We start from the raw sequence: 24,960 nt of genomic DNA, 5'->3' as shown, positions 1-24,960 counted from the left end.
CCTACAGAATTTACTTACAAGGAACTAGAAAATCCTACCTGACAATGTGCAAGCTCAAATTTACTTACTTGAGTTACTGGAGTAGTTACTTCTATCACAGAGACAGAAGAAAATTACCATCCCTATTGCTGCAATTAAAAAAAAAGCACAATTGTTTGCTAAATATGAAATCTCTCAACTCAGACAGAAGAAACACAAACCAAGAAGCACTGAGACCTCTCAAGAAGATGGCTACAGTATTTTCCTCAACAATCACTAAAACCATTTCAGAAGCAGCTATTTTGCTGAAAAGTGTGGGGTGGGAAATGTGGGGGATTTTTTAAGTCAACCTCAAGCACATGCTTTCTTTTTGGTGTTTGTCACTCAATATCCTTTAAAATATTATTTTAAATACTAGTACACTTGTTATTATCCATAACAGATACTTACTGCCTTAGCATTGAAAAAGCTAAAGGAAAACATTTTAAACACTGCAAACGTTAAGAGCTCAAACATCCCAGATAGTATCACAGAATGGTAGGGGTTGGAAGGGACCTTCAGAAATCATCTAATCCAACTCCTCTGCAGAAGCAGGTTCTCCTAGATCAGGTTGCACAGGAACGTGTCCAGGTGGGTCTTGAAGACCTCCAAGGAAGAAGACTCCACAACCTCCCTGGGCAGCCTGTTGCAGCGCCAAACCACCGCGCACCGGCCCCCGGGCGGGACCGCGCACCGCACGACCTCACGCCTTCCCGCCAGGCGCCTCTCCCTCGCGGAGATGGCTCTTCCCGCGTCTCCAGGCACCGATACCCACACCCTCCGCAGAGGGAGCGGGCCGATGAGGAGCCCGGGACAGCTTCCCTATACCAGGAGGCCAATGCTCCGGTTGTTTTGCGGGAGGAGGAGAGCGCGCAGCAGAGGCGCAGCAGAAACCCGCAAAAACCCTCAGCGACCACGGGCCATCCCGCCTCTACCGCCGCCGTGGGCGGCTCCTCAGGGAGAGGCCCCGCCCCCAGCGGGCCGAGGCTGCGGCTGGAGAGCGCTACCAACCCGCCTCAGGCTGAGCAGCGGAACGCCGAGCCGGCAGCGCTCACTTTCTGCCTCTCTCGATGCGTTCGATGCTCGCGCGCCGCCTCCTGGCGTCTCTCTCGCCACTTCCGGCGGCGCGGGAGGCCGGAGGAAGCGGGGCGTGCGCCGCGGCGGCGGGCCCAGGGAGGAGGGCGGGGGGAGCTGCCGCCGCGCCCCCGCGCTGCAGCCGCCGCCGCCGCACAGGTACGGGGGGCGGGGACGCTCCTCCTCCGCGCACCGGCCGGGAGGGGGCGGGGTCGCTTCCTGGGGAGCGTCAGCTGGCTCCTGGGGGCCATGGCCGCGACGGTGAGGAGCGTGGGGGGCTGGGCGGAGGCAGGAGGAGGAGGCTGGTTCGGAGAAGGGTAGGGGTTTGGCTGTCCTTCGGAGGCGGTGTCCCTCGGCGCTGGGCCCTGAGGGTCCGCAGACTGCGAGACGTTCCCTTTCCCGGGTAGGATGGGCGAGGAATGGCGGCCTGTGGCGGCTCAACAGCCTCTGTCGCGGCCCTACCCGGAGCAGCTGGGGAGGGCCACGTCTCTCCTGCCCCCGGGGTGCGGCGTGGGCCAGCCCCTGGCTGCTCGGCTAGGCGCAGGCAGAGGGCAGGAAGGAAGCGTCAGGAATCACGCTGGATCCTGTCTCCCTTCCCTCTTTTGCTGGAGCCAGGTGCTACCAAAGAAGGGACCTACTCGGGCTTCCAGACATGTACTTGAGCAGCCCTGTAACCCGGAGCAGCACTGTTATGGTGCCAGCTGCAGTCCTGCCACCGAGCATTTATGGAATTGGCACCAGAGGAAATGCATCTTGGCCAGGGCCAGCGTGGAACTTGGCTTGTGTGGCTCATAAAAACGATTTCGCTGAGGGTACTGAGATGCTAGTTTCAGCCAAACTGGATGTTCTTCAGGATTAAATAAAAAAAGCCCAGCCTCCTTCATGGTTTTTTTCTATGCTTGGTACAAATTAACTTTTTGGAAGACAAAGTCATTTTGCTTTTCTAGTTACTTGTTCATTTTTTTTCTTTTTCATGTAATAATAACTCTGTTTTACTTGTGTGCTAGGTTAAAATCTTGCTCTATGTGGGACTTTTTTCAAGGGGGGAAGAACAAAATGTCTTTGATCTAAAGAATGTGTTTACATTTTTACACACGGGAAGGGGAAAAAGGGAGCTCTTTTACACACATCAGGCAGCTCTTAAGCCATCTGACTCTTCATAAAACAGTTTTGCTCCATGTTTGTTCAAAATGTCGTACTTGAGGAATTTTGGTGAGATGAGGGTAAACAGAATTTTTGATACTTAGAAAACTGACAATTTGAGAAGTCACAATGGACTTCAGAAAGTTCTGTCCCTGTCAATAATGAAATTACTTGGGGGGGGTGTTTCAAATGGATATATACATTTACAGTTTCTTCATTTGTTAAATAGCATTACTTGAACATGGCAATTGTTTCCTTTAGAACATAACAGAGAAAAAACATTACTGTGCATCATGTTTTTGTGCCTGGGCATGACTAGAGCTAGCTATCAGTGTTCTTACTACTTTAGTGGCAGACTCAGTAATCTGCAAGGAATTAAATGGGCAGATTGTAAGAACTGATGGTGTACCTAAGCAAATACTTTGAATGCAAGTAGTTGAGAAACAGGAAAATTGTGTTGTGGTGTGGGTTAACACCAATAGACAACTAAATGCTACACAGCTGCTTACTTACTTTCCTAGAGCAATGAGGGAAGAGGAGAGGAAAACTAAAAGCAAGCAAACTTATGGGTTGAGATAAAAACTTTTGAAGTGGAGGAAAAGTGGAAAAAGACGGAAAACAAAACAGGTCATGTAAAGACTTAACATTCCTCTCACAGGTATACCAATGCCCAGTCAGTTCCTGAACAGAATATGGCTAACCTCCCTAACTTCCTCCCTCTCACATTTTAGTGCTAAGCGTTATGCTTTTTAGCATGGAATACCTTTCTTTAGTCCAGGTCACCTGTCAGGTTGTGCCCCCTCCCACTCTCTTGCACTTACCCTAGTCTGTTCCCTGTGGGGGTCAGAGGAAGAAACAGAAAAGGCCTTGATGCTGTGCAAGCTCTGCTGAACAGCGACTAAAACATTACTGTATCATCAGCAGTGTTTTGCTCACAGATCTAAAACGCAGTGCCATACAAACTGCTATGAAGAAAATTAACTCCACCCCCACTGGACCCAATACATAAATACACTTGTTATGGTTTCTTCTTCCTTTGACTTCTATTTCTTCAGATCCTAACACAGATACTACAGAAATATTGTCTGAATTAGTAGCCAGAGGGGAAAATGTGGGTGCAAAACTGTTAAATGATTCACTCCACTTTTGGACTCTTGAAGCGCGCATGATGGCTGTGTCTTGTGCTGGGCATACATTTTTCTCTGTGTTTCAGCATAGGAGAAAAACGAGGCTTAGATTATTTCTGTAACTCTTGTTCCTGCTGAAAAAGTGTGACATTAACAAATGCTGTGTACCTGTCAAGTGGAAGTGTGCACTGGACAGGAAAGATCTCAATGGACACTAATGAAAATGCAAATCCAACAATGTCATCAATGGATAGATTTCTAAATACATTGTCTTTCCTTCATGATGATTTGCTCTTTGGCCTTGGACTTATAAGTCCTAACTTTGCGTGCATTTCTTTTGGGGAGATTAGTAATTAAGTCTTCTGGTTTACTGACCAAGTAAGGATCACCAGGTATCTTCTACAGGCACTTCTACTCTGCTTTCCATAGTGATGGAATGCTGTAAAAACAGGACCAAAGGGGACTGCTCACTCATCATGCCCAGTCAAAAACTCTCCCTAACAGCTTTCATATACTTCAACATAAAAACAGTTTAGTTGTTCATTCTTTCGTTTTTAGGCTGCTTTAAGATACCAATACTACAGGTATGAAAGGGTTGTTTCTAGTAAATTTTGTTCACGATCACTTTGTGCCATTTGCTGTCATTCTACAGTCCTCAAATTAGAATTATTTTTCCTCCTTGGTGGTAATCCCTGTGATACTTTTATTGAAAGCAACTCTCTTTTCTTTTTCATCAGGGTTTTTCTAAGCTAGACAAGTTACACTTTCATCTCATTTCATAAGATGGGCAATCTGTCTGCAGCTGTTCCTTGAATCTCCCTTTGAGGGTGATCAGAACTCCACGATATGGTATGTGGAGGCTTAACAGTGCCTTGTTGCACAGCGTTGGTACTTTTCTGTTTCTACTGAAAAGAGTTTACTTAAACTTTTTCCATTGATTACAGCCACCTCATTTGAGGATTAGCTAACAATCCACACAAGTAAACTTTCTACTTGTCAGTTTTGGTTTTCAATTGAAGAGCTCTCAATGTGAACACAAATAATTCTTGTAGTCCCTAAGCTCCTGTTATAGTCCTGTAGATAATGTTTCAAGACTTTAATAAGAGTCTTGTTCCAACCTGATAGTAGGTTGTATCAAAAAAGGAAACGTAACCACACTGCAAGTTTTATACTAATCGTTCATTTTTCAGCTAAACTTATAATTCCTTATATTGTATAATAAATTACCAATGTCTGTACAGATTATATTTACTCCATTTATTGCATGATCTAGCTTTTAGCTACCAGCACATTTGTCATTTAAAAACAGTGGGAAAAGCATTTTTTCAGACATGTGATTAAAAGTATTTCTGAGCTGGGGAAAACAAACCATTGAATAGTTCAGGCAGAATTTAATTACTGACTCCTCGTTGCACTAGATTCTGACCTAGACTGAAAAATCTTGGGACAACTATCTGACCAGTGTGTTTATCTTGAGACTGAAAGGAAAAAATAATAATTAAAAAAAGCACCTCCAACATCCAAAGTCTCTACTCAGCTGGAGAGAAGAATTATTTGCCTGTCAATCTATTAAGCTGCTAAATTTCTTCTCCAGGCTTCAGTTATCCAGTTTTGTTTTCTATCACATGTAGAAATGTCTACATTTGGTTAATATTAAAGGGATTGCCATACCACAGACCTCATCAGATAACCAACCTAATTTCCAAGACTGACTTCTTAATCTTCTTGTTTCCATCTTTGTGTTATTTTCCTCAGAAATGTGTGCTAAATAGTGAATATATGTGAAAATGATAGGATAATTTCTTCCACTTCAATGTTTGTGGCCAATCATAGGCTTATATGTGCAGATTTCAGCAAGGCTTCCCATGTATTGGACTAATCTAATATATTTCACTGTGAAAATGAAGCAGACAAAATCAGAATCGTTCAATACCAGTTCTTTCATTGTTATTTGATCACATAGATCACTTCTCTTGCAGGCAGTCAGTCTTATGATTACTGTCATAAAAGGGCTGTTTTTCTACCGCTGGTGTTTTGAGGTTGGTTGGCGGATTTGTTTGTTTGTTTTGTAGTGTGTAGGAACACTACTCTTCACGTGAAACAAAAGTGCTTTCATAAAGTGTCACCATATTAACTGATGTTAACTTTGGACATCAGAAAAGGTAAACTTTGTGAATAGAAACAATACATCAAAACTCAAATCTTACTGGTTTCTATATGCATGTCACATTTGTTTAACTCTTATTGTTGGAAGGCTGTACCTTATGTCTTATCTGACTTTAGCTTTTCTTTCAGCTTTCAGACAGAGGACAAACAGAAAGTAAAGAGCAGAAGGAAGATAACAATAGCACTGAATGCAGCGAACTAGGAATCATGGATCTGAAATTCACTTCATCAAGAAAATACATTTCCATCAGTGTACCTTCCAAATCTCAAACTATGTCTCCTCATATCAAATCAGTAGATGATGTTTTAGTTCTTGGCATGAATCTCAGCAAATTTAACAAACCTACTCAATTTTTCATCTGTGTTTCTGGAGTTTTTATGTTTTATCTAATCTATGGATATTTACAGGTAAATGCTGTGAACTTTTGTCTTAGGCTGATTCTTTCTACCTCTTATTGAATAGTATAATAATATATATTTTAAACATCTATACGTATTAAAATACATTTTGATTGCAGTCAAGCTTTCAGAATTCAAGAGCAGTAATTGTATAATGTAAGATTCCATGTGCTACGTTCATGTGCCTACAAGGTTTCGTGCAGTTGGACTTTCATAACTTGATCTTTTACTTCTGTGCAAGACACACCTTTCAGTATTGTTTTGAGTGTGTATTTTTTAAGTGTGATTTTGCAATCTTCTGAAAACAAACAAGTTGTAGAACTGTACACACTGTTACCTGAGTCTTTGTTGGTGCTGAAACCTTTAGATCTCCTTGAGTTTTGTGAATGCTATGTTTCCAACACAGTTTTCAAAAACAACTGAGAAGTTTATTAAAGTTATTTCCAAAGAGTTTGGCAAAGTTAATTGATAATTGAAAGCAGAATCTCAAACGGGAAAATATTAGGTAGCCTTTTGTTTCTCTAACTGACACATAATTCTTTATGCAGTGAAGGTATTTTTCCGTAACAAATTGCTCTGGTTTTAAACCTACAACTTGAAAATTTATAGGCTCAAAAGTGCTATTTAATGTAGGCACTCAAAATACTAGGTGTGCATTCCTAAGAGATGAAAATACCAGTAAACCTGTCTGTTAGAGAAAGTTTATGTTTAATTTATTGTGAACTATTTATAAATTGTCGAGAAAAACTGTCTGCAGAAGTAAATGAACTGAAAACCAACTGAAAAGCAGACAGGAAACCATCTATAACTTGAGATATATATTAATGGATCAAATGTACTCTCCAATGAATCAATCGATTCATTTCATTGGATTTACAGCAGTAGATCTCTGCATTTTAGAGAACCTAAATTGTCTTTTTCAATACTTTGCAAGTTACGTATGGCAAGTGAATTCTAGTTAAATAGTGTCAACTGCAGAGGCTGGATTTGCCTGTACGTGAAGAAAAAAAAATGTTGCTTTTGTTTTTATTTAATATTTTGATGTGTGTATGTGACCTTTGTGGGGTTTTGTTTTTATAGGAATTGATATTTTCAGTGGAAGGTTTTAAACCTTTTGGGTGGTACCTCACTTTAGTGCAATTTGGATTTTATTCCATTTTTGGACTAATAGAGTTGCAACTGATTCAGGACAAAAGGAGGAGGTATGTGTTTTTCCAAGCATTTTACCCACTGTCCATCAAAACAGAAGCATTTGATATTTATGTTAAATTGTAAGGCAATGATAGCAATTCCTTAGTCAAAAGACTCTGAATTTACTGGACATTGTTAGAAAAAGTTTTGGAAGCACTCACTTAGATTTCAGACCTGGAAGTGATCTTTTTGACTCTACTGTCACTTATCCCACTTACAGACCCTATTTTGTCTTTAAAGTAGCCAGTACAGACTGACTCATGTAAGTGTTGCTTAGGCTTATCATATCTAGAATAGGGCCAACTGCACTTCACAGCACTTAAAGCTATCTGTCATTGAATACATTTTCCTCACACCTTGGCAGCTCCTCACTGAGAGGTTCTTCTGGCATGCTGTGCATCTTGGAGACTGTCAGAGGTCTACTCTGTGTTTGTCCTATGACTGTGTGCATTTACTTCAAAGAGTGTCAGGTTTTGCATTTTTCACTTAAGATAGCACTCAAAACACTCTGCAAGGAAATTCTTCTATGTTTTCTCTGCTATTGATAAAGGAGATTCTTACTTTCTTGAATCTAATGTATGTGAGAGAGTTTGATCTGACTCTGTGGCCATTTTATGGTCTCCTACCCAACTGCAGCCTGTCCAGACTATATATTGAGGCCCTCTGGAAGCTTGGGTGGAAAGTGTTATGGAATACATGAATATTAAAGTTGCTTTAGAAAGTTTTAGCTTATTTGAGCATACCTCATTCTTGGCTGATTTTGCATATACTAATTGTAGGTAATAGAATTTTTTTTAGCCAGACAATACAGCTTTTGATAAATATTCTTTTATTTTAAACACTGATAGCTTATATTTCAAGTAACCTGACTTCAAATGCATTGGGTAATGTGTTCACGTGAAAACTTCCCTCAAAAAATTGACACAGTGACCGTGGCAGGACTAAGATTCAGGATATCTTGGAATACCAGCCTTTTAAGTTTCTTTTGACAAATAACCTGAAGCCTTTGTCTTGATTCTTTTGATATTAATATACCTTCTCAGAAGGAGGTTAAAGAATTACCACTGGAATACTTCATGAGCCGTGGAGTTTTTATTTTCTTTTATTTGGGCACCTGGCATCCAGCCAGGCTCAAACTACCACACTGTTTATTAACAGTCATTGAAAAAAAATGAAAGTTGAGATCAGTTATTTATGTGTGTTTTTAATTTTCTATTAAGAATGAAATTCAGTGAGAAAGGCGGTAAAGATATATTACAAATATATTCCTTTACCTAAATTTTCCAACTAAATCTCCTCTAGATTAGGCTGTAATACCAAGACTCGTGTGTTTATGTTTTGTAGAATTCCTGGCAAAACCTACATGATAATAGCGTTTTTAACAGTGGGAACTATGGGTTTGTCAAATACCTCTTTAGGATATCTGAATTACCCTACTCAAGTCATCTTCAAGTGCTGTAAGCTGATTCCAGTTATGATAGGTGGGGTTTTTATACAAGGTAAGTGTTAGTCTTGCTATTAGATGGTTTTTGTTGTTGTTGCTTTGGAAGGCAGTCATGTTTGGAATCTTGTACTTTATCAAATTCTTGGTTAGAGAGGAACAGGTAGCATTTTTATTTTAGAAAGGAAAACATGAATTTATGAAGGATCTTATCAGAAAATGTGTAAATACAATTAGATGAACAGGAAGTGTAGGGGGCAAAAAGTTGTACTGGTCGTTTACAAAACTTTATTTTTTTACGCAGATTTTCTTAATTTTTATGGAATGGAACTTTGTTTTCTAAACCAAATCACTTCATAAATGAAATACATTCAATCCTGAAATGGAGAACTTGAAAAGGGCGGATGGGAAGGGTGTGTGGAATCCAGCCGTGATTTGTGAAGAAATCCCCTACTCTTCATATTTGACAAGCATGATTCCTAAATTCCTAATTAAAATTCCTAAATTTTGTTTGAATGTTATATCAGAAATACACCTGACTTTACATGTCTTTGGCTTGTCTTCAAGTTCCTGCCGTGTTCATGTTCCAAGAACGAGAAAAAGAATCTGAAGAAAAATAGATCAAGGCTACAGTTACATGAATAAACGTACTTCAGTATTTCTGGATTTAGGAGACTTACACATTTATAAAAGTTTTAATTTGTTCAGTACCCAAGGGTTCATTAAGTCATTGGCTGTTATGGAACAGAATCTAGAATGATCTGTTTCTGTTTCTGTAGACGGTTCAGTCCCAGTTGCAATATAAAGCTGAGCTTTGGGAGGAAGTTGCAAGTTTACATACACACCTGTGCACACAGTATTTACCTTTTATTAGGAGTCATTTTATATCATTTTAATGCAGAGAGACCAGTATTCCCTTAAAGGTTTGGGAAACTTTATGTTGCAGTCTAGTAGTATTGTATTCTCAGAAGCTGCAATTTTATTCATTCCATTACTTAAAAAAAAATCAGTTAAAATTTTCAATTCAAAAATGTTCCCTTGGAAGCTTATATTGAAGGTACAGCTTCTGGAAAGGTATCTCAAACAAGATATACTAACTCTTGCCTTTTCATTTCAGTCCTTTTTTAACACCTCCTTCTACATCCCATCTCTCCAAAACTGTGGGGTTCTAAAAGTACCCAAAATCATCTGTTAGTATTTGGAAGTGACATCTCTCTAATCAGAAAAAGCAGCCAAAATTACTTTCATAAGGGAAAAATCTTAAGAAAACATCTAAGTTGTCCCGAAGTTTCTAAGATGATGCATTGTCAGAGAGGATGTGCTTCATGACATTGAGAATGTGCTTTATATCACTAGGAGTAAAACTAAAACTGACCACAAGAACCAGATAATATCTATTAAGATCCTCCTGTGTGTTAGAAACCACTGTTATAGAAGAAACTAATTCCAGTCATGAAAGGCTGGAGCATTAAGTCTTCAGTTGGAATAGCTTTTTCCTTTGCTTTCTAGTCTGCTCAACAGTATAAATGTGACATTCTGAGAGTGTTAGCATTCCGTTCATGTTTTTTGTGTTGCTTTCCTAGGAAAACGTTACAATGTTGCAGATGTGTCTGCTGCCCTATGTATGAGTCTTGGATTAATATGGTTTACATTAGCTGACAGCACAGTTGCACCAAACTTCAACTTGACAGGTAAAGCTATGTTATATTTCAGAGTTTTCTAGTTAAACCTTTTTTTAAAAAAAGTTAAAAGTCTAGTTAAAAGGATTTTTTTCCATTTCAGAAGTATTCATTTATATCTGTTGATGTTCTCACTTAGATTTGCTGAAGTTTACAGTTGGAGTACATATGTTCTAACTTCTCTATACTTTGTTAAATCAGAAGTAAAGATTTTAACCTTCTTGGATTATTTTTTTTCTCAGACAATAAGGGAGAATTGAGTATTCTTGGCCAACCTTTGGATTAATGACCTTTGGATTAAGTGACCTTTGAAAAACTTTTGAATATTTGTTTTTAGTGCAACTTTCTCTGGAAACTCTGAGATGAGTTACAACTGTTGGCAGATGTTCAGAGTGAAACCTTTGTTTCTTACTAGTGGGGGCACTAATTTGGAAGTTTTGGATCAATTTAGAAGTTTTGGATGAATTTGTGATTTGTCTAAACTGTATATATCTTTTGCCTTGCTCATAATTTAATTCTCATGCCTTGTAATGTCTGTGCTACTAGTAGGGCAAGAAATTGCAAAAAGCTGTGAATTATATAACATGCTGTGGATTTAATGTGTATGGTGTAACTGAGTAGCTACTTAAAGAGTATTGGGAGTACAGTATGACACTAGTAAGCATGTAGTTATAGTCTAGTTTCTGATGTATACATACACGTTACCATCACAGCTATTTTTGACTACAGCCTCTAAGTGCACATACATGTTAATCTATTCCTTTTGTAAAATTTGAATTGTTTTAAATATTTGCTATGACAATTCTGAAAAGGTTTGGGAAGTTGATTCTTCAACTGAATGGAATAAAGTGAAGCGCAGCAAATGTAGCAAAGTTCTGACACCCTCAGAGATCTGCAAAGAACAAGATAAAAAACTTGAAATGTCTTCAGAGAATAAACAAGACTGGTTTTCATTACTAATTTATTTTGAGTACTTCAAGTCTGTATGTATTGAAGCTTAGAGCACTACCATTTGGAGGAAGTTAGTTCTGTTAAAAGAAAATGCAGAACTAGAACTCAAAAGTCTGGATCTACCCTTAGGAAAATGATTGAAAGTTCTCTTGTTCACCTTCTCAGAAGGTTCTTTCTGTGTTTCTTTATTGTCTGTTTTGTTTTATTTACCTGACACTTAATTTGACCAGAAGAAACTTTTCATAATAGGAAGGGCGGAGTTTTTAATTTTCTTGAATTAATTATGGAGATAGGTGGTCTCATCCTTCAAGAAATGTACTGATTTTTGGTATTGCAGAAATACGTAGCTGCTGAAGTGCGAAATCAGTGATAAGAAACTTATGTAAGTTTTTTATAATTATTAAAACACCTTATATAACACTTAATTTGTTTTGTCCTTAGCTTCACTGTTGTTAAGATGATATTACTTGTTTAGATACCTCTGTTACGCCTTCTAATCTTATTTGTGGCTGGCTTCTAAAATGTGGAGTATTAAAGGGGTCTTAATGGGCAGGTAACTCTAAACAACTCACTAGTCTAACACATTTGCGTGGTGGTGATTGCAAATATGAGAATAAAGTGTTGAAAAACTTATGAAAATATGCAATAGCTTATAAAAGTATAAGTAGTATTTTAATGACTTCATCCCATTAATAGTGTGAAATACAAAGTAATGTAGTGTTTCAGTTGTCTGTTGGTGCAAGACCTCCAGGTTTAATTTCTTTCAAAACTTAATTAGGACCAGTCCATCCAGTCAGGTTTTGTGTACTGTATAGCATTACTGATCTTGGTCCTAGTTTTCCTGCTACTGCTGCTTGACAGGTGCAGCACTGTACCAATGAGTGGAACATTTCTTCTCTTCATGTTCCAAACTGTGTACATATGTAATATTAACATTTGTCTTGTACCTACATTTCTCCTTTTCATGTGTACTTGCAATTCAGATTCTAGCTAACCATTTCAATCCAGCACTAAACCCATACATTTGTCCAGAGATGTGCCTGGGCCATTAAGCACAGCTGGAGCAAGCATGATAGAGAGCAGAGATGGAGACATAGTCATTTTACAGAAGTGGTTTGTGGCAAGGCTGTTGCTGAGCTGAAAGTATTCTTATACCTTTGGACAAGAGCTGAATCCATATACAAGTGTATCATCCATCTATACAGTGGTCTTTACCATAACCAGTATTATTTGAGTTATTGTGTCATTTCCGTTGACTCATAGCTTTTCTAATGCCCGATGAATTCAAATAATTAAGGATTTTTTTCTGTTGCTTCAGTTGCATAAGTCTAGTCTGGGAAAGGAAAGGGTTCGCAAGTAAAACTCCTGGTTTGGAAGCTCCCATATATACAGAAATTTGCCGAGGAGATGTCACCTTTAAATTTTATTGGTCTTGGAAATTTTTAATGTTTCATCTCTGAAAATCAGAGGAGCTGGGTATTCTTTTTTTCCTTCCTCTGTCAGAAGCTTGTACTGCTTTTGGTTCTCCAGAATGTCAATCTTGAGATCTCTGATAGAAAGAACATAGTATTAAGAAAATACAATACTACTTGTTTCTAGTCTTCCACTCCTTGTTCAGACAGTAAACATGGTTTTGATGACCAGGATATTCCATAATGTTGTATATTTAGGAAAAGTTGTATTTCAACCTATGTACATCATTAAATAAAATAGTTTTTTCAGTCATGAAAGAGTCAAAGTTTAGAGGTTGGGAGATAGATTGTGATTGGCATGGATTTTGATTATTGAAAAGCTGATTACATTATTAACTGTATAGTGACTTTGTTGTGAACAAATCTGGCAACCTAAAAGCCATGGGGTTTGTACCTGAACAGTAGTTTTTTATAAATTAATGTTTCATTAATAAAGTATTTTCACTCTGGTTATTTATCTTCAGTATTTCACTCTGGTTATTTATCTTCAGTAGTAGCTGCAATAGATATTATTTCACTACAAATGTAAAGCTGTCTTCTGTACTACAATGTCCAAATGTTCCTATCAAGCCTAAGAGACACTCAGTGTTCAGAGATTAACCGGTGGAAGGAGTAGGGGTAGACACTGCTTTATATTCATATAATAAAATAGCTTTGCTAATATTTAGAATATTATATAGGAGGGGGTTTATTATTATTTTTCTGTTCCTGAGATTTTATTTTATTTTTTCAGGATTAAGTACAGAGTGGTTTTTGTCACTACTGCTGATAAATATTCTGAACAGGTATTTTGTGGGTTTTTTTTTATATTAGGTGTGGTCCTAATATCCCTTGCCCTCTGCGCAGATGCAGTTATAGGAAATGTGCAAGAAAAGGCTATGAAGTTGCACAATGGTTCTAATTCAGAAATGGTAAGTACCAGATTTGCAATTTTAAATAATGTGTTTCGACACAGACAAGGCATATCATGGCAAAAAATGAATTTCATCTGCTTTTCTCTTGCATATGTAAAGAACAGCTCTTGATGTACTATTCTTGGAGATATCTGTTAGTTTGGGAGCTTTTCCTGTTTTTTTTTCTATTTTTTAACCTTACAGGAATGCTGCTTTCTGTGTGCAATTTCAAACATATATTGCAGCAACAGGAACACACATGTCTAGCAACAATTTTTTTTTCTACCCTGCAGGCCTGAAATCAACAGAGTGTTTTCCATATGATCATTTACTTAAGCTCTGAAAAAATCTGTACTATTCTTCTGATATAAATGGGCATGTGTGAGATGGAACACGTTGCTTTTCTTAACTGCTACACTTCCAATTATAGAATGTGCTGGCATTTGAGCTGCAGCTCTCTTTGGAGCTTTTGAAATCTGTAAAGCTGATTTTCAGATTGGGTGAATATGTGTATTTCCTGATTCAGTGAAATACATTGTTCTTTAAAACTCTTGCTTGGTGTTTCTTATGTACTTGTTTGGAACATGGATTATCTTTTCATGTGGTCTGACTTTTTTAGACAAAACTGAAATTTGAATTTGGCATCTTCTCTAAGTTAAGTAAATAAAATAAACTTTTATTATAGCAAACAGGTTTAATATGCCACAAATAAAACTTTCACAGTTTAATTTGCATGTTTGGCATGTATTTGACATTTAACTAGAAAGTCTACGTTCTCGCTTATAAGAATAGCTTCATAAATGGATCAAAAATTGGTTAGAAGGAAATTTCCTTTTATACTGAAAGTGACTTAGGTTGACTCAAGAAGTTTGAGCTACAGGTTTCTGGAAAGTGGAAGAATATACCTAAAAAATGCCACTGTGTTCCTGTGTTTATATGTATACTTTTGCTTAGTATTCACTATTGACTGCTGCTGGAGGCAGAGATTTTAGCTGCATGGACTTCATCTGATCCAGTGGAGTTTTCTGTAGCTGTAATCTTTGAAATCCAAAACAAAAGTATAATCTGTAACTGTTTTATTGCCCACTTTGTATCCTGCCAGCAGTCATCACACAGTTGTTAACTGCTTTTACCCACAAAATCCCTATTAGCTCCAGAATTTTGATTGTTATTCTTTGTTAGTCTGACAAATGTTGGTATTCATATTGTGTAATCATAGTACTTGTAGAGAATCAGTGTAATAATTAAGGATATAAAGGTTTTGTTTGTTTGAAGCCTAGAGGTTATCCTCCAGAATTTTGTTTGGAGAGTTCAGTGCAGAAGTACAAGCACAATTTTGGAAATATTTTTTCTAAACTTGAGACTGTGTAAAAAAAAAAAATTAAAATTAAGAGATCTTTGGAATCTGATGTCATGTTTCATGGACAGTGATCTGGAAATAAAATAGGGTAGTAAAGGAACCTGTCATCCACAGGATCTCTATTTCACTGCCAAATTTGGAACTTGCCATGGATTAAGCAGTTACGAAAACAGAAAAGATACCTTGTGGCTGAAATAGTAACCACTGCTCTGGAAGTTTATACCTGGTTTTCCCTGGTGTGTGACTAAGGAAGTTACTTATATCACACTGCTTACCAAGGAATTCGCAAGGTGGTGCTCATTCCTGGTTGTGAAAAGTGAGGTCTTGGGGTAACATGAGAGAAAAGGTGCAGATATGGATGTAGAGGCAAATGAAGAACAAGAGACCAACTTGTGTGTATATAAACACTGTAAAGTAAGAGTTCTGGAGATCAGACCACTGTTTTTTCAGAATTTGAAAGAACTTCTGCTCTTCACATGTATATTTATTCTCCTTTATTACAAAACAGTGAAAAGTGTTCTGTTATCTCATGGTATTGTGGGAGTCCTGTTTGATAATTAACTAACCGTGAGCCAGCAGTGTGCCCTCATGGCCAAGAAGGCCAATGGCCTATTGGGATGCATCAAGACAAGTGTATCCAGCAGGTCTAGGGAGGTTCTGCTCCCCCTCTACTCTGCCCTGGTGAGGCCTCATCTGGTGGCCTGTGTCCAATTCTGAGCTCCCCAGCTCAAGAGGGACAGAGAACTTCTGGATAGAGTCCAGCACAGGGCCACCAAGATGATCAGGGGACTGGAACATCTTTCATATGAGGACAGGCTGTGGGAACTGGGGCTGTTTAGTCTGGATACTTACAAATATCTAAATAGTGAATGTCAGGAGGTTGGGGCATCCCTTTTTTCTGTGGTATCTAGCAACAGGACAAGGGGTAATGGGATGAAGCTGGAACATAAAAAGTTCCATTTAAACATAAGAAAAAACTATTTCACTGTGAGAGTGAGAGCGCCCTGGCACAGGCTGCCCAGAGGGGCTGTGGAGTCTCCTTCCTTGGAGGTCTTCAACACCCACCTGGACACATTCCTGTGTGACCTGATCTAGGTGAATCTGCTTATGCAGAGGGGTTGGACTAGATGATCTCTAAAGGTCCTTTCCAACCCCTACTGTTCTATGATTCTATGATTGTTATGAATTGTTAATAGATCCATTTTTGCAAATAGCTGAAACAATGTAACAAGAAAACAGTTGAAACCTGTGCCAAAAGAAGTAGGCCTGCAATTGACAATGAGTTTTGAAAGTGTATAGTAGAACACAGTGTGTTCTAGCTAGTAACATGTAGAATAGTTCTATTCACTGTCTCCTTTTTTTCACAAGAAAAGGCCACTATATGTTGCCCAAACTTCTGAAAGCCTCCCACTGCATGAGGTGATGTATAGATGGGCAAATCCAGCTTCTACTGTTGCCTCTATGTAGAAAAGGATTTGATGAAGATTCTTTAGTTACTGTATGAAGCTATGAATTAAATAAGGGTATTGAAAATATGAAAAGTTTACCTGTTTCCTGAGAATAGTCTTTTCTGAGCACTGAACTACAGCCTTAACACAGGTGCGGTGACACGGGTGAAACTTAAGTGATGCCTCTGACAGTTCATGATGATTATGTGCTACCATTTGCACATTTAATGTAGTATGGATCTGTACTGTGCAGGATAAGTAGCAGAGAACAAAATACATTTAACATATTATTCAAAATATTAAATTACATAGTTGTGTGAGGTTTTATTTAGGCTGTGAAATCCTGGATTTGAAGGATTTACCACAATGAACATTGACCTCAGGATATTATTAACTGACTAGCTGACTTATGTAGCTGTGGATAGGAAGAATATCTCTCACACTTATTATTTGCTTTTCACTGTACATCAGCTATTACAGAAATCCTAGTAGAAATATCTTTTAACACTGCAAGTGCAACTCCGAGAAGTTGAGTATATTACTAGTGCCAAGCATTTGAAAGCATTGAATTTTTTCATTTTTTATAGTATCACCTGGTAATTATTTTCTCTTAAACTATTCTAGGTTTTGTATTCCTACTCAATAGGTTTTGTGTATATTTTATTTGGATTAACATGCACTAGTGGATTAAGCCCTGCAGTCACATTTTGCTCAAAGGTAGGTGTAAAGATTTCCTTTTTTTCTGAAGAACCTCATTGGAAAACATTGCGCTGTATGCTTTAGAAAACCTCATAACTTCTCTAAAGTTTTATTTTCATCATGTGAACTGGTTAACTTCTATGATTCATACATTAAGCAAGTTGTTAAAGTCTTTGATGAATAAGATAGGGTAACATTTAAGACCAAAAAACAACAATAGGACACAACTAGACTTATGAGCTTATAGTTTCATTATTATCTTTCCATTATTTAACTAAAATTAAATAAGGATCTTCGCATGAATGCATTGTTGAACAGCTTATTATTGCTCAAGCAGTTGATTAAAATCTGTAGTTTTATCTCATTTTACAATACCTCAGGGTTTGTTTTACATTTCCCTAACAGGCTATTTTTGTTGTTGTTGCAGCATCCAGTTCAGACATACGGTTATGCATTCCTTTTCTCCCTGACTGGGTATTTTGGCATATCTTTTGTTCTAGCTTTGATTAAAATCTTTGGTGCCCTTCTGGCTGTAACAGGTATGAACTTTACTGCATTTGGTATAAAAACAAAGCCATCCTATTATTTAGGACAGAGCTTTTGAGAATTGTTCTTACTCTGACTGGGTTGTTTTTCTATTCCTTACCCTGACTGATCATGGTTTCTGTAGCATAGATCTTCACTAGTACTATGTGTTTGACAGCTTCTTGGTTCTTTCTGTGTCTCGTTTTCAACCTTGAAGAGCCTGTTAATTAACCTGCCCACAGGCTCTCCAGCATGGCCTGCACATGGCCACCTCCTCAGACAGTCTCCTGCCTGTCCAGGAGTTGCTGGTGGCTCTCAGCCTTGCCACCATGGTTTGCAGGGGCACAGCTGCGTTCTCACCACAGATTGCAGAGGACTCTCTGGTCCGGCACTCCTCCTTCCTTCCTCTTTCACTGACTATGGGGTCTGCATGGTCACCTCCATCTTGTACCACTCCTCCACCTCCTCTTCCAGCTCAGATTTCCTTTCTTAAATAGTGATGGCAGAGGTGCCAGATTGGGGTCTGGCCAGGCTGGAGGTGAGTCCAAACCCAGAGCCAGGGGATATTTTGAGAACTACCTACTGGGACAACACTGCAGCCCCCTCCCCCTGTTACCAAGCAAAAAACAGCTTCACACAAACTCATGACAACAACATATGACTATATCAACCATCTCAGAAGAAGCAAGTCTTAAGAACTGTGATCAGTAATATATTGAAAGATTTAGGCCAGTCAGTGGTATGTCTGCTAGCTGCACATAAATGTGGAACAATGGAAGTCGCTAAACCATGTCAAACATAGCAGGAATCCTCTCCAGGCTAAGTAAGTCATGAGATGCAATCTTCTCTGCTCCTGTGATAGTTCACAAACACAACCAGAAAGCTGCTGTGGTGTGGCATTCTCACGTGATCGTAATTTCCTAGCACTAAACACAAGTCAGACCTGTCTGTGCTGACAGGCTCCAACTGTGTGTCCAGATGGATGAGAAAGAGGAGCACATGAAGCAAGAGGCAGTCAAAGAGGCATCCTTGTAGATTTTGAACCTTTGTAGATATTCAGGCTGGACTCTTATCCTCTATGCAACTGGACATATTCTTCACATTGACTAATCAATCATCTGGAAAAATCATGTGAAGAGATGTGAATTCTGCAGCTGAGATGAGCTGTCTGTGAGTGAGGAAGCCACTGAGCACAGTACTCTCAGCACTGCTCTGGGAGATTAAATCATCTGCTTATACTTTGTCTTTATTAACGTATGGGCTGATATGGGCCTTAGAAACAATGAAAAGTATTTAAACTAAATGTATTCTGTGTGGAAGGACAACTGTATGGCTGCAGAGAGGGAAGTATGTTGAGAGCCTATTTATACAGTCTGCCTGAGATCCATAATGGAAGAAGAAGTATAGAATGATTAAATCAATCACCAGTAACACAGGTGCAACAGAAATTGCGGTTCAGAAGTTATTTCTGCCATTTTATTGTGACTTGCCTCTGTATTTGTGAGGCCATAGTCTGCCTTAGTGTGCCACCTGCACATGGCAAAGCTGCCTACAGCCAAGTGACAGAACTCTTATTACAAGTCAGTGCTAAATTTTAACCTGGATTGTTCAGCGTTTTTAAAACAGTCAAGTGACTGAAGTGTTTACATATCAGAATATCCTCAACTGTTGGAATGCCATTCATTTTAACAGCAATTCTGTCATAACGTTCACATTTTTAATGTGTTTAAAAACACTAAAGGAAAAGTCTGACACTTGATCGTTTTTCATCATCTTCCTGTGTATCTGTTTTCAGGGTGTCCCTAAAATTACTACTCTTCACTATGCAAGTGCTATAGAATGTAAAACTGTAGAAAATTGTTACTTCCAAACTGAAAATGTAACTTAAATGTGTTTTTTAAAAATCAGTCGTTGCCTGATTAGCTGCTTCTGTCATTTCTGTGGTCAATAGAGTTAGTCTGTCGAGGACAGATAAGACTTGCACCTTCCTCAGGTTACCTTTTCTTAAAACTACAAACATTAGTCACAAGGAACTGGGGCACAAAAGTGTAGTAAGATGCTGTGGAGCTACTTTCCTCTCTTCCCTCTACCCTTAAAAACAGGGTTCTGTCAGTTTATGGCATATGTCATTCACAGTAGTAAAGAGGAAAATACGGTTGTTTTATGACCCGAGGATTACATGTGCTGCTTTCCTGTTAATTATTTCCTCCACAACACCTCTGTTTCATATTCATTTTTAACAAAGTTCAGTACATCTCCCGAGTGAAAGTTGGCCCAGAGGAGAGGGTTGGTTCATATATTAAAATAGCTCTGTAAACAAAACGCAAAAAAATCAAAACAACCCAAAACAAACACCAAAGCAACTTACTGTGCTGAAAAATATTTAAAAATGCTGTGGAATAGCAAACCTTTCCCAGGTTTTCTTCTGCCTGACCTTGACAATCCTAACACTTGAGCCCTTTCTGTCTTGCCTGTAGCAATGTGAAAATGTTTATTGTGTCTTGGAAGAACACCGCATTCATTACTGTCCCTCCCACCTCCCCTGTTCACCCTCCCCCTTCTTGAGGAGGGAGTGGGGTGAAAGAGTTTAATGAAAATTGTATTTCTATTAGCAGAATGAGAAATTATCAGACTTAATTGGGAAAAAGAAGAAAAGGCACTTAATTTAGAAGGAAATGGTTACATAAATATTTTAATTAATAACTGATTTGAAAGAACAGAAATAATCGTAATTAGAAAAACTGAAGTAATTTAACCATTTTTTAAATTATTCATCTGTAAACTGCTTTCTAATTAAAACTCGATTTTCTTTTTCATTCTCCTTTAATTTTTCATGTAATAGAAAATCACTTTATTTGATGCACATAAATTTCTTAAAATGTAAAGAAAATTGCTACTTAAAAGTTGGGATGGGAGCAGATAAAGCAATGGTGGTCGCTGTCGGTTGTTTCTTCTGCTACAAAACATGCTTTTAAGGAGATATTTCTTTGGGAAGTAGGATTGGGAAGAATGAAACTTCCTTTATTAGCTATAACTGTGAAAATACATCAATAGTCATCTGTTCCTTTTGTCAGTATGTGTAAGACTAATGTGATGTAGTCGTTCAAGTAAGGCTTTGGTATAATCAGAAGTACTTTATGGTAAGCAAAGTATTTTCTGATACTAAAAGGCACAGTTTTCTTTAAGTAGAGACATTTGCACTTTCTTAAAGCAGAAGCCTGCAAAGTCATATGGGATAACACCTCCTCAAGCCCGTAACCTCCATAGCTAAACTTGGACGCCTGGATCTATCATTATGTTTTTTGAAACATATTCTGTGACTTTTTATTAATATTGTTTCAGTGATAAACTGTATCAATTTCCCAGTCCACAGTTTGCCAGCAGTGCTGTATTCTTACTCATAGCAGATAGCATTGAAATTGTTCAAATTATTGTTGGGGTTATAGCTATTTACAAGTAACCTGAACAGATAGTTTACTTCCATTTTCGTAACAGAATGACGGTTTTGACTCTTTTTACTACCTTGATTCTTTCTAGTGATAAGATCACATATTGAAGAAGATGAAAGCTTCCTAATGCAGTCGTTGAAGTCAGTCATCCTTGTTCTGCTAGGTTTCTAACCGCAGCTGTATTTCTCTGCACTCTTAGTGTCAGTTTTCAGTAACTTCAAAAGAATGACCTGGTGATTATCCTATGCCACTTTAAAATAAAGACCAGAACACCACTGAACTGTAATAACATGAGGTGGAAATGGCAAGAGATTTGGTGTGTCCAAGTAGGGATGCCACGTTTTTTTCTACTTTATCAGATCATTTTATACTGTCAGCTACTTGCAAGGATTGTTTGTGGCTTTTAAGTGTTGTGAATTAATTAGAATGAAGATGTTATATAGTAAGTCTTGTTCTGGAAATTTATGTGTCACAAGCACTGTGACTGTGGCTGATACTAGTGAGTTGGTGTACCTGGTTCAAACACTGTATGGTTCTAGGACTATTCTGCACTGGACTGACGCATCTGTAGTCTGTGTTTGCACAAAGGATGATCATCCTTGCCAGGTGATTAGTGAGTTTATCTGCTCATATTGTAGTCTGTATTATGTTCTTTTACTGTAACTGAATTCTTGAAGAAGTGTTTGTTTTCCCCTGCAGTAACAACAGGAAGAAAAGCAATGACCATTGTGCTTTCGTTTTTGTTCTTTGCAAAGCCATTCACGTTACAGTAAGTATTCATAATTTTAAATGGGCTTTTATCTATTTTATTAAAAAATCATGTTCTTGGTCATGGAAATGTAACTACAGTAATGAATCATATTCAGGCTTTAATGCTTTTCATTTTGTATCTTCTACAAATGTTGGCAATCTGCTGTAAATACTGACTGGCTTGTTGATGCTAATCAGGCTAGAAGAAATAGATTCCATTTTTCTAAAGGTGTGGAAGACAAACTAATCCATGCATTGGCTTTTTTTGTTGTTTGTTTGGGGTTTTTTTAAGAAAAATCTTACATAATATTTAGTGCTTATGATGCTTAATAAATTGTTTGAGTACTTTCTCTGTGGAGGAAGATTTGGCTAAAGGGAGGCATTTTCTCCCTAACAGTATTGTTTCCCTTTTTATGAGCTCAGGTTTGAGTTCTTAACTAGGCCTTTTAAATAACTACAATGTTTTATTATCTTAAGATCTTAAATTGCAAAATTTTTGAGCTTGGCTTTCTTCCATTCTTTTAATTTCAAGGGAGAGCTTACATTGAAAAATGCAGCTAAGTTGCTGCACCCATCCTAATTGCTTCTGGTTTAAAACAAAATAGTACTGAATTGTATTGTTGTGTACAAATTTATTTGAGATTTAAGAACAAAGCTTACAGCCAAATGCCCAAATGGAATTTACTCCAGCTAAGAATCTTGAGGCTTGAATAATGGAGAGCTAAAACAAAATTGTTCTTACATTGGGAAGTAGGGATATAAGATACCGAGTGAGAATACATATTGGACCAGTAATAATAGAGCTTTTATAACCATAGGAAGGAAAAACATACTAAAGACTACTTTGTTCTTGTGAGAAAGACCAGTTACTCTGTAATTATTATTTTACTCTAAATGCATCTTAATAAGTTCTGCTGCCAGGATGGGAAAAGGAAGGGTGAAAGCATAGCAAAACTAAAAATTCAAGCAAATTCTTTCTCAGAGGCCACTAATTTATGGGATTTCTCTTTTTTTCTTAAGCTCCTCTCTCCTTGATGTAACATCTTTATTTTTATTTAATTCACAAATAGTGATATGTAGTCATTATAGATAAAGTGCTAATGGTAACTTTTTTCCCCTTCCTCTCCCTCCCTTTTAGGTACGTGTGGTCAGGCTTACTGGTTGTCCTTGGTATATTTCTTAATGTTTACAGTAAAAACATGGATAAAATCAAACTGCCTTCACTGCATGGTCTTTGGAAAAAAAGCGTAGAAGAAAGAAAAACAAGGACGTTGTCACAAACTGTATAAACAGTGGTTTATGCCTTGTCTAGACTATGACTCCTTATTTTATTGGAACAATCTTCAACTGATTCACTTTCCAAAGGGAACGTTATTAAAACCAAAGGAGCTGAAGGCACATCTGCTTGCAGATTGCTATAAGTGCACATTTTTGTGAGCCCTTTCTTTAGAGCACTTGAAATCATCGTGAAAGGTGTTTGCAGGCCATTGTGAGATGGCGTATCAGGCCAATGAAGGACAGCAGCTCCTGGCAAACTGCTGAGAAGCTGCGCTCCATGTGGGACACAGTGGAAGACTAATTTGGGCATTTTAATAATATTGGCCATCTGGCTGATCTGAGATCAGTGGTTCTTTGTTAATTGTGTAGATGGGATAATTTAAATGTAATACTGTGTTAACATTTAATGGAACCTCATCAGCAACTGGTTGACCAAATTGCAATTTTTTTGAAGGTTGAGAATATGATATGTTGTCACTCTTTTTCTTTTGAAATAAAAATGTTGGGTTTTTTTTTAAGTTATTGATTTGATGATCACAGAACTTGCTATTTATTGTAATAATTGAAATTTTTATGGAAATCTTACAATGTTAGTCATTTTGATTATTGCTTGCAAGTAACAAAAATGAGATTGAATTTCAACAGTTAACACCTGTGCTTTTACAAGGGGGCAAAGACCTGAGCAGGGTGAGAACGCAATGAAAAAGTCATGATTGAGACACTAGTGTAAAGAAGCTGTTACCTGTGGTAAAATAGAAAAATTTTGGTGGCCTGTGGCCCTCCCTATCGCAGTGATGTAAAAAGGCATGGAAGTCCTCTAAATTAGTATGATTAAATCAAAACCCTTCATTTTCAGTATCAGAGTAAAGAATAATAGCACCTGGTAATGTACTTGGAATATGTATTGTGTTGATCTTTGTGTGGTCCTGTGATGAACTTAAGAGGATTAGGGTCCAAATTACAATTTTCTTTATATAATGACAGCAGAAGACAATGTACTACCAGTCTGTCTTTTTCATCATGAATTTAGGAAGACTAAGTCCCTTTGTCTCGTTTACTTTCATATTCAACTTGCTTTTGAATCACTTGCCATCTCTTTCATTTTATATATTTGACAATAGCACTTTAAAAATGTGAATCATCTTACAGTTAATTGTTGTCATGTGGACATGGGGTTTGTTGTTGTTGTTATATCCCTTAGATGCATCTTGGTGTGTGTTCTTTCAACTAGAGAAAAGTAAATTGGATAGTACAACAGTATAGTCAGAAAGAATGAATGAAGAATTGCAGTATCTCATAGGATTGCCTTCTGCCACAAATACAACTTTATGAAAGTGTTCAAAACGTGCAAGATGTTTTTCAGACATTTAGGAGGAATTGGTATTCAAAGGAGCTTGTAAGCAGAGCACAGACACAAAATGTGCCTCAAATTTTGCCTATTGAGTTGGTAGCCAATGTATGCCATGTTAAGGATGTTATAAAATAGAACATGGAATAACATGGCCTTATAGCACAATGGGACAAATAAGTGAAGTGCTAATGTAACTGCACTGTTTCCAGCACTCAGGCCACTCGAGTTTCTGCAAAGCCACATAAACCCAGTGTTACCAAGTTAGGAGAATTTCTTGCCTCTTGTGTTTTAAATTCCCAGCTGCTGCCTGACTGTGTCCTGGATAAGGTAGAGAGATATTAATTTGTTGAACAGGTACATCTGGAACAAGAAGGATGACCTGCCATGGCTATCCGTTTTCATGTTGCAGGCAAAGTTCTGTGATAAGATATGAAAAAAGCGTTACCATTTCAAATTTGATGCAAGAGTGCATTTGACCACGTCAAAGGAGTTGATACAAATTTCTTTCCCCATAATATTTATCAACTCTTATATTCTTTTGTGTTC

At 37.9% G+C, this 24,960-nt stretch overlaps 1 protein-coding gene across 3 annotated transcripts; it reads left to right on the top strand.

The window, feature by feature from the left end:
• Positions 1 to 1,020: 1,020 nt before the first annotated feature.
• Positions 1,021 to 23,565, top strand: SLC35B3 (solute carrier family 35 member B3). Of its 3 annotated transcripts, none has more exons than XM_061995037.1 (10): positions 1,021 to 1,251; positions 5,658 to 5,936; positions 7,008 to 7,129; positions 8,463 to 8,617; positions 10,143 to 10,250; positions 13,475 to 13,572; positions 16,987 to 17,079; positions 17,489 to 17,600; positions 21,735 to 21,804; positions 22,924 to 23,565. In XM_061995037.1, the coding sequence occupies exons 2-10, from the start codon at positions 5,736 to 5,738 to the stop codon at positions 23,072 to 23,074; spliced, it is 1,110 nt and encodes a 369-aa protein (XP_061851021.1). In that variant the 5' UTR covers positions 1,021 to 1,251; positions 5,658 to 5,735; the 3' UTR covers positions 23,075 to 23,565. The 3 variants fall into 3 exon arrangements, with proteins under 3 accessions (XP_061851021.1, XP_061851019.1, XP_061851020.1); XM_061995035.1 differs by lacking the exon at positions 1,021 to 1,251 and adding an exon at positions 1,304 to 1,353; XM_061995036.1 differs by lacking the exon at positions 1,021 to 1,251 and adding an exon at positions 4,132 to 4,211.
• Positions 23,566 to 24,960: the final 1,395 nt, after the last annotated feature.

The sequence above is a fragment of the Colius striatus genome, chromosome 4 (genome assembly GCF_028858725.1).
Source record: "Colius striatus isolate bColStr4 chromosome 4, bColStr4.1.hap1, whole genome shotgun sequence".
NCBI lineage: Eukaryota > Metazoa > Chordata > Aves > Coliiformes > Coliidae > Colius > Colius striatus.
Note: the sequence above shows the minus strand (reverse complement) of the source record. Positions and strands in the feature narration are given on the sequence as shown.

Coding starts and splice junctions, on each gene's coding strand:
- SLC35B3 (XM_061995035.1), top strand. Junction 17,080..17,488: donor CAGTCACATTTTGCTCAAAG/GTAGGTGTAAAG, acceptor TTGTTGTTGCAG/CATCCAGTTCAGACATACGG. Junction 17,601..21,734: donor TGCCCTTCTGGCTGTAACAG/GTATGAACTTTA, acceptor TTTCCCCTGCAG/TAACAACAGGAAGAAAAGCA.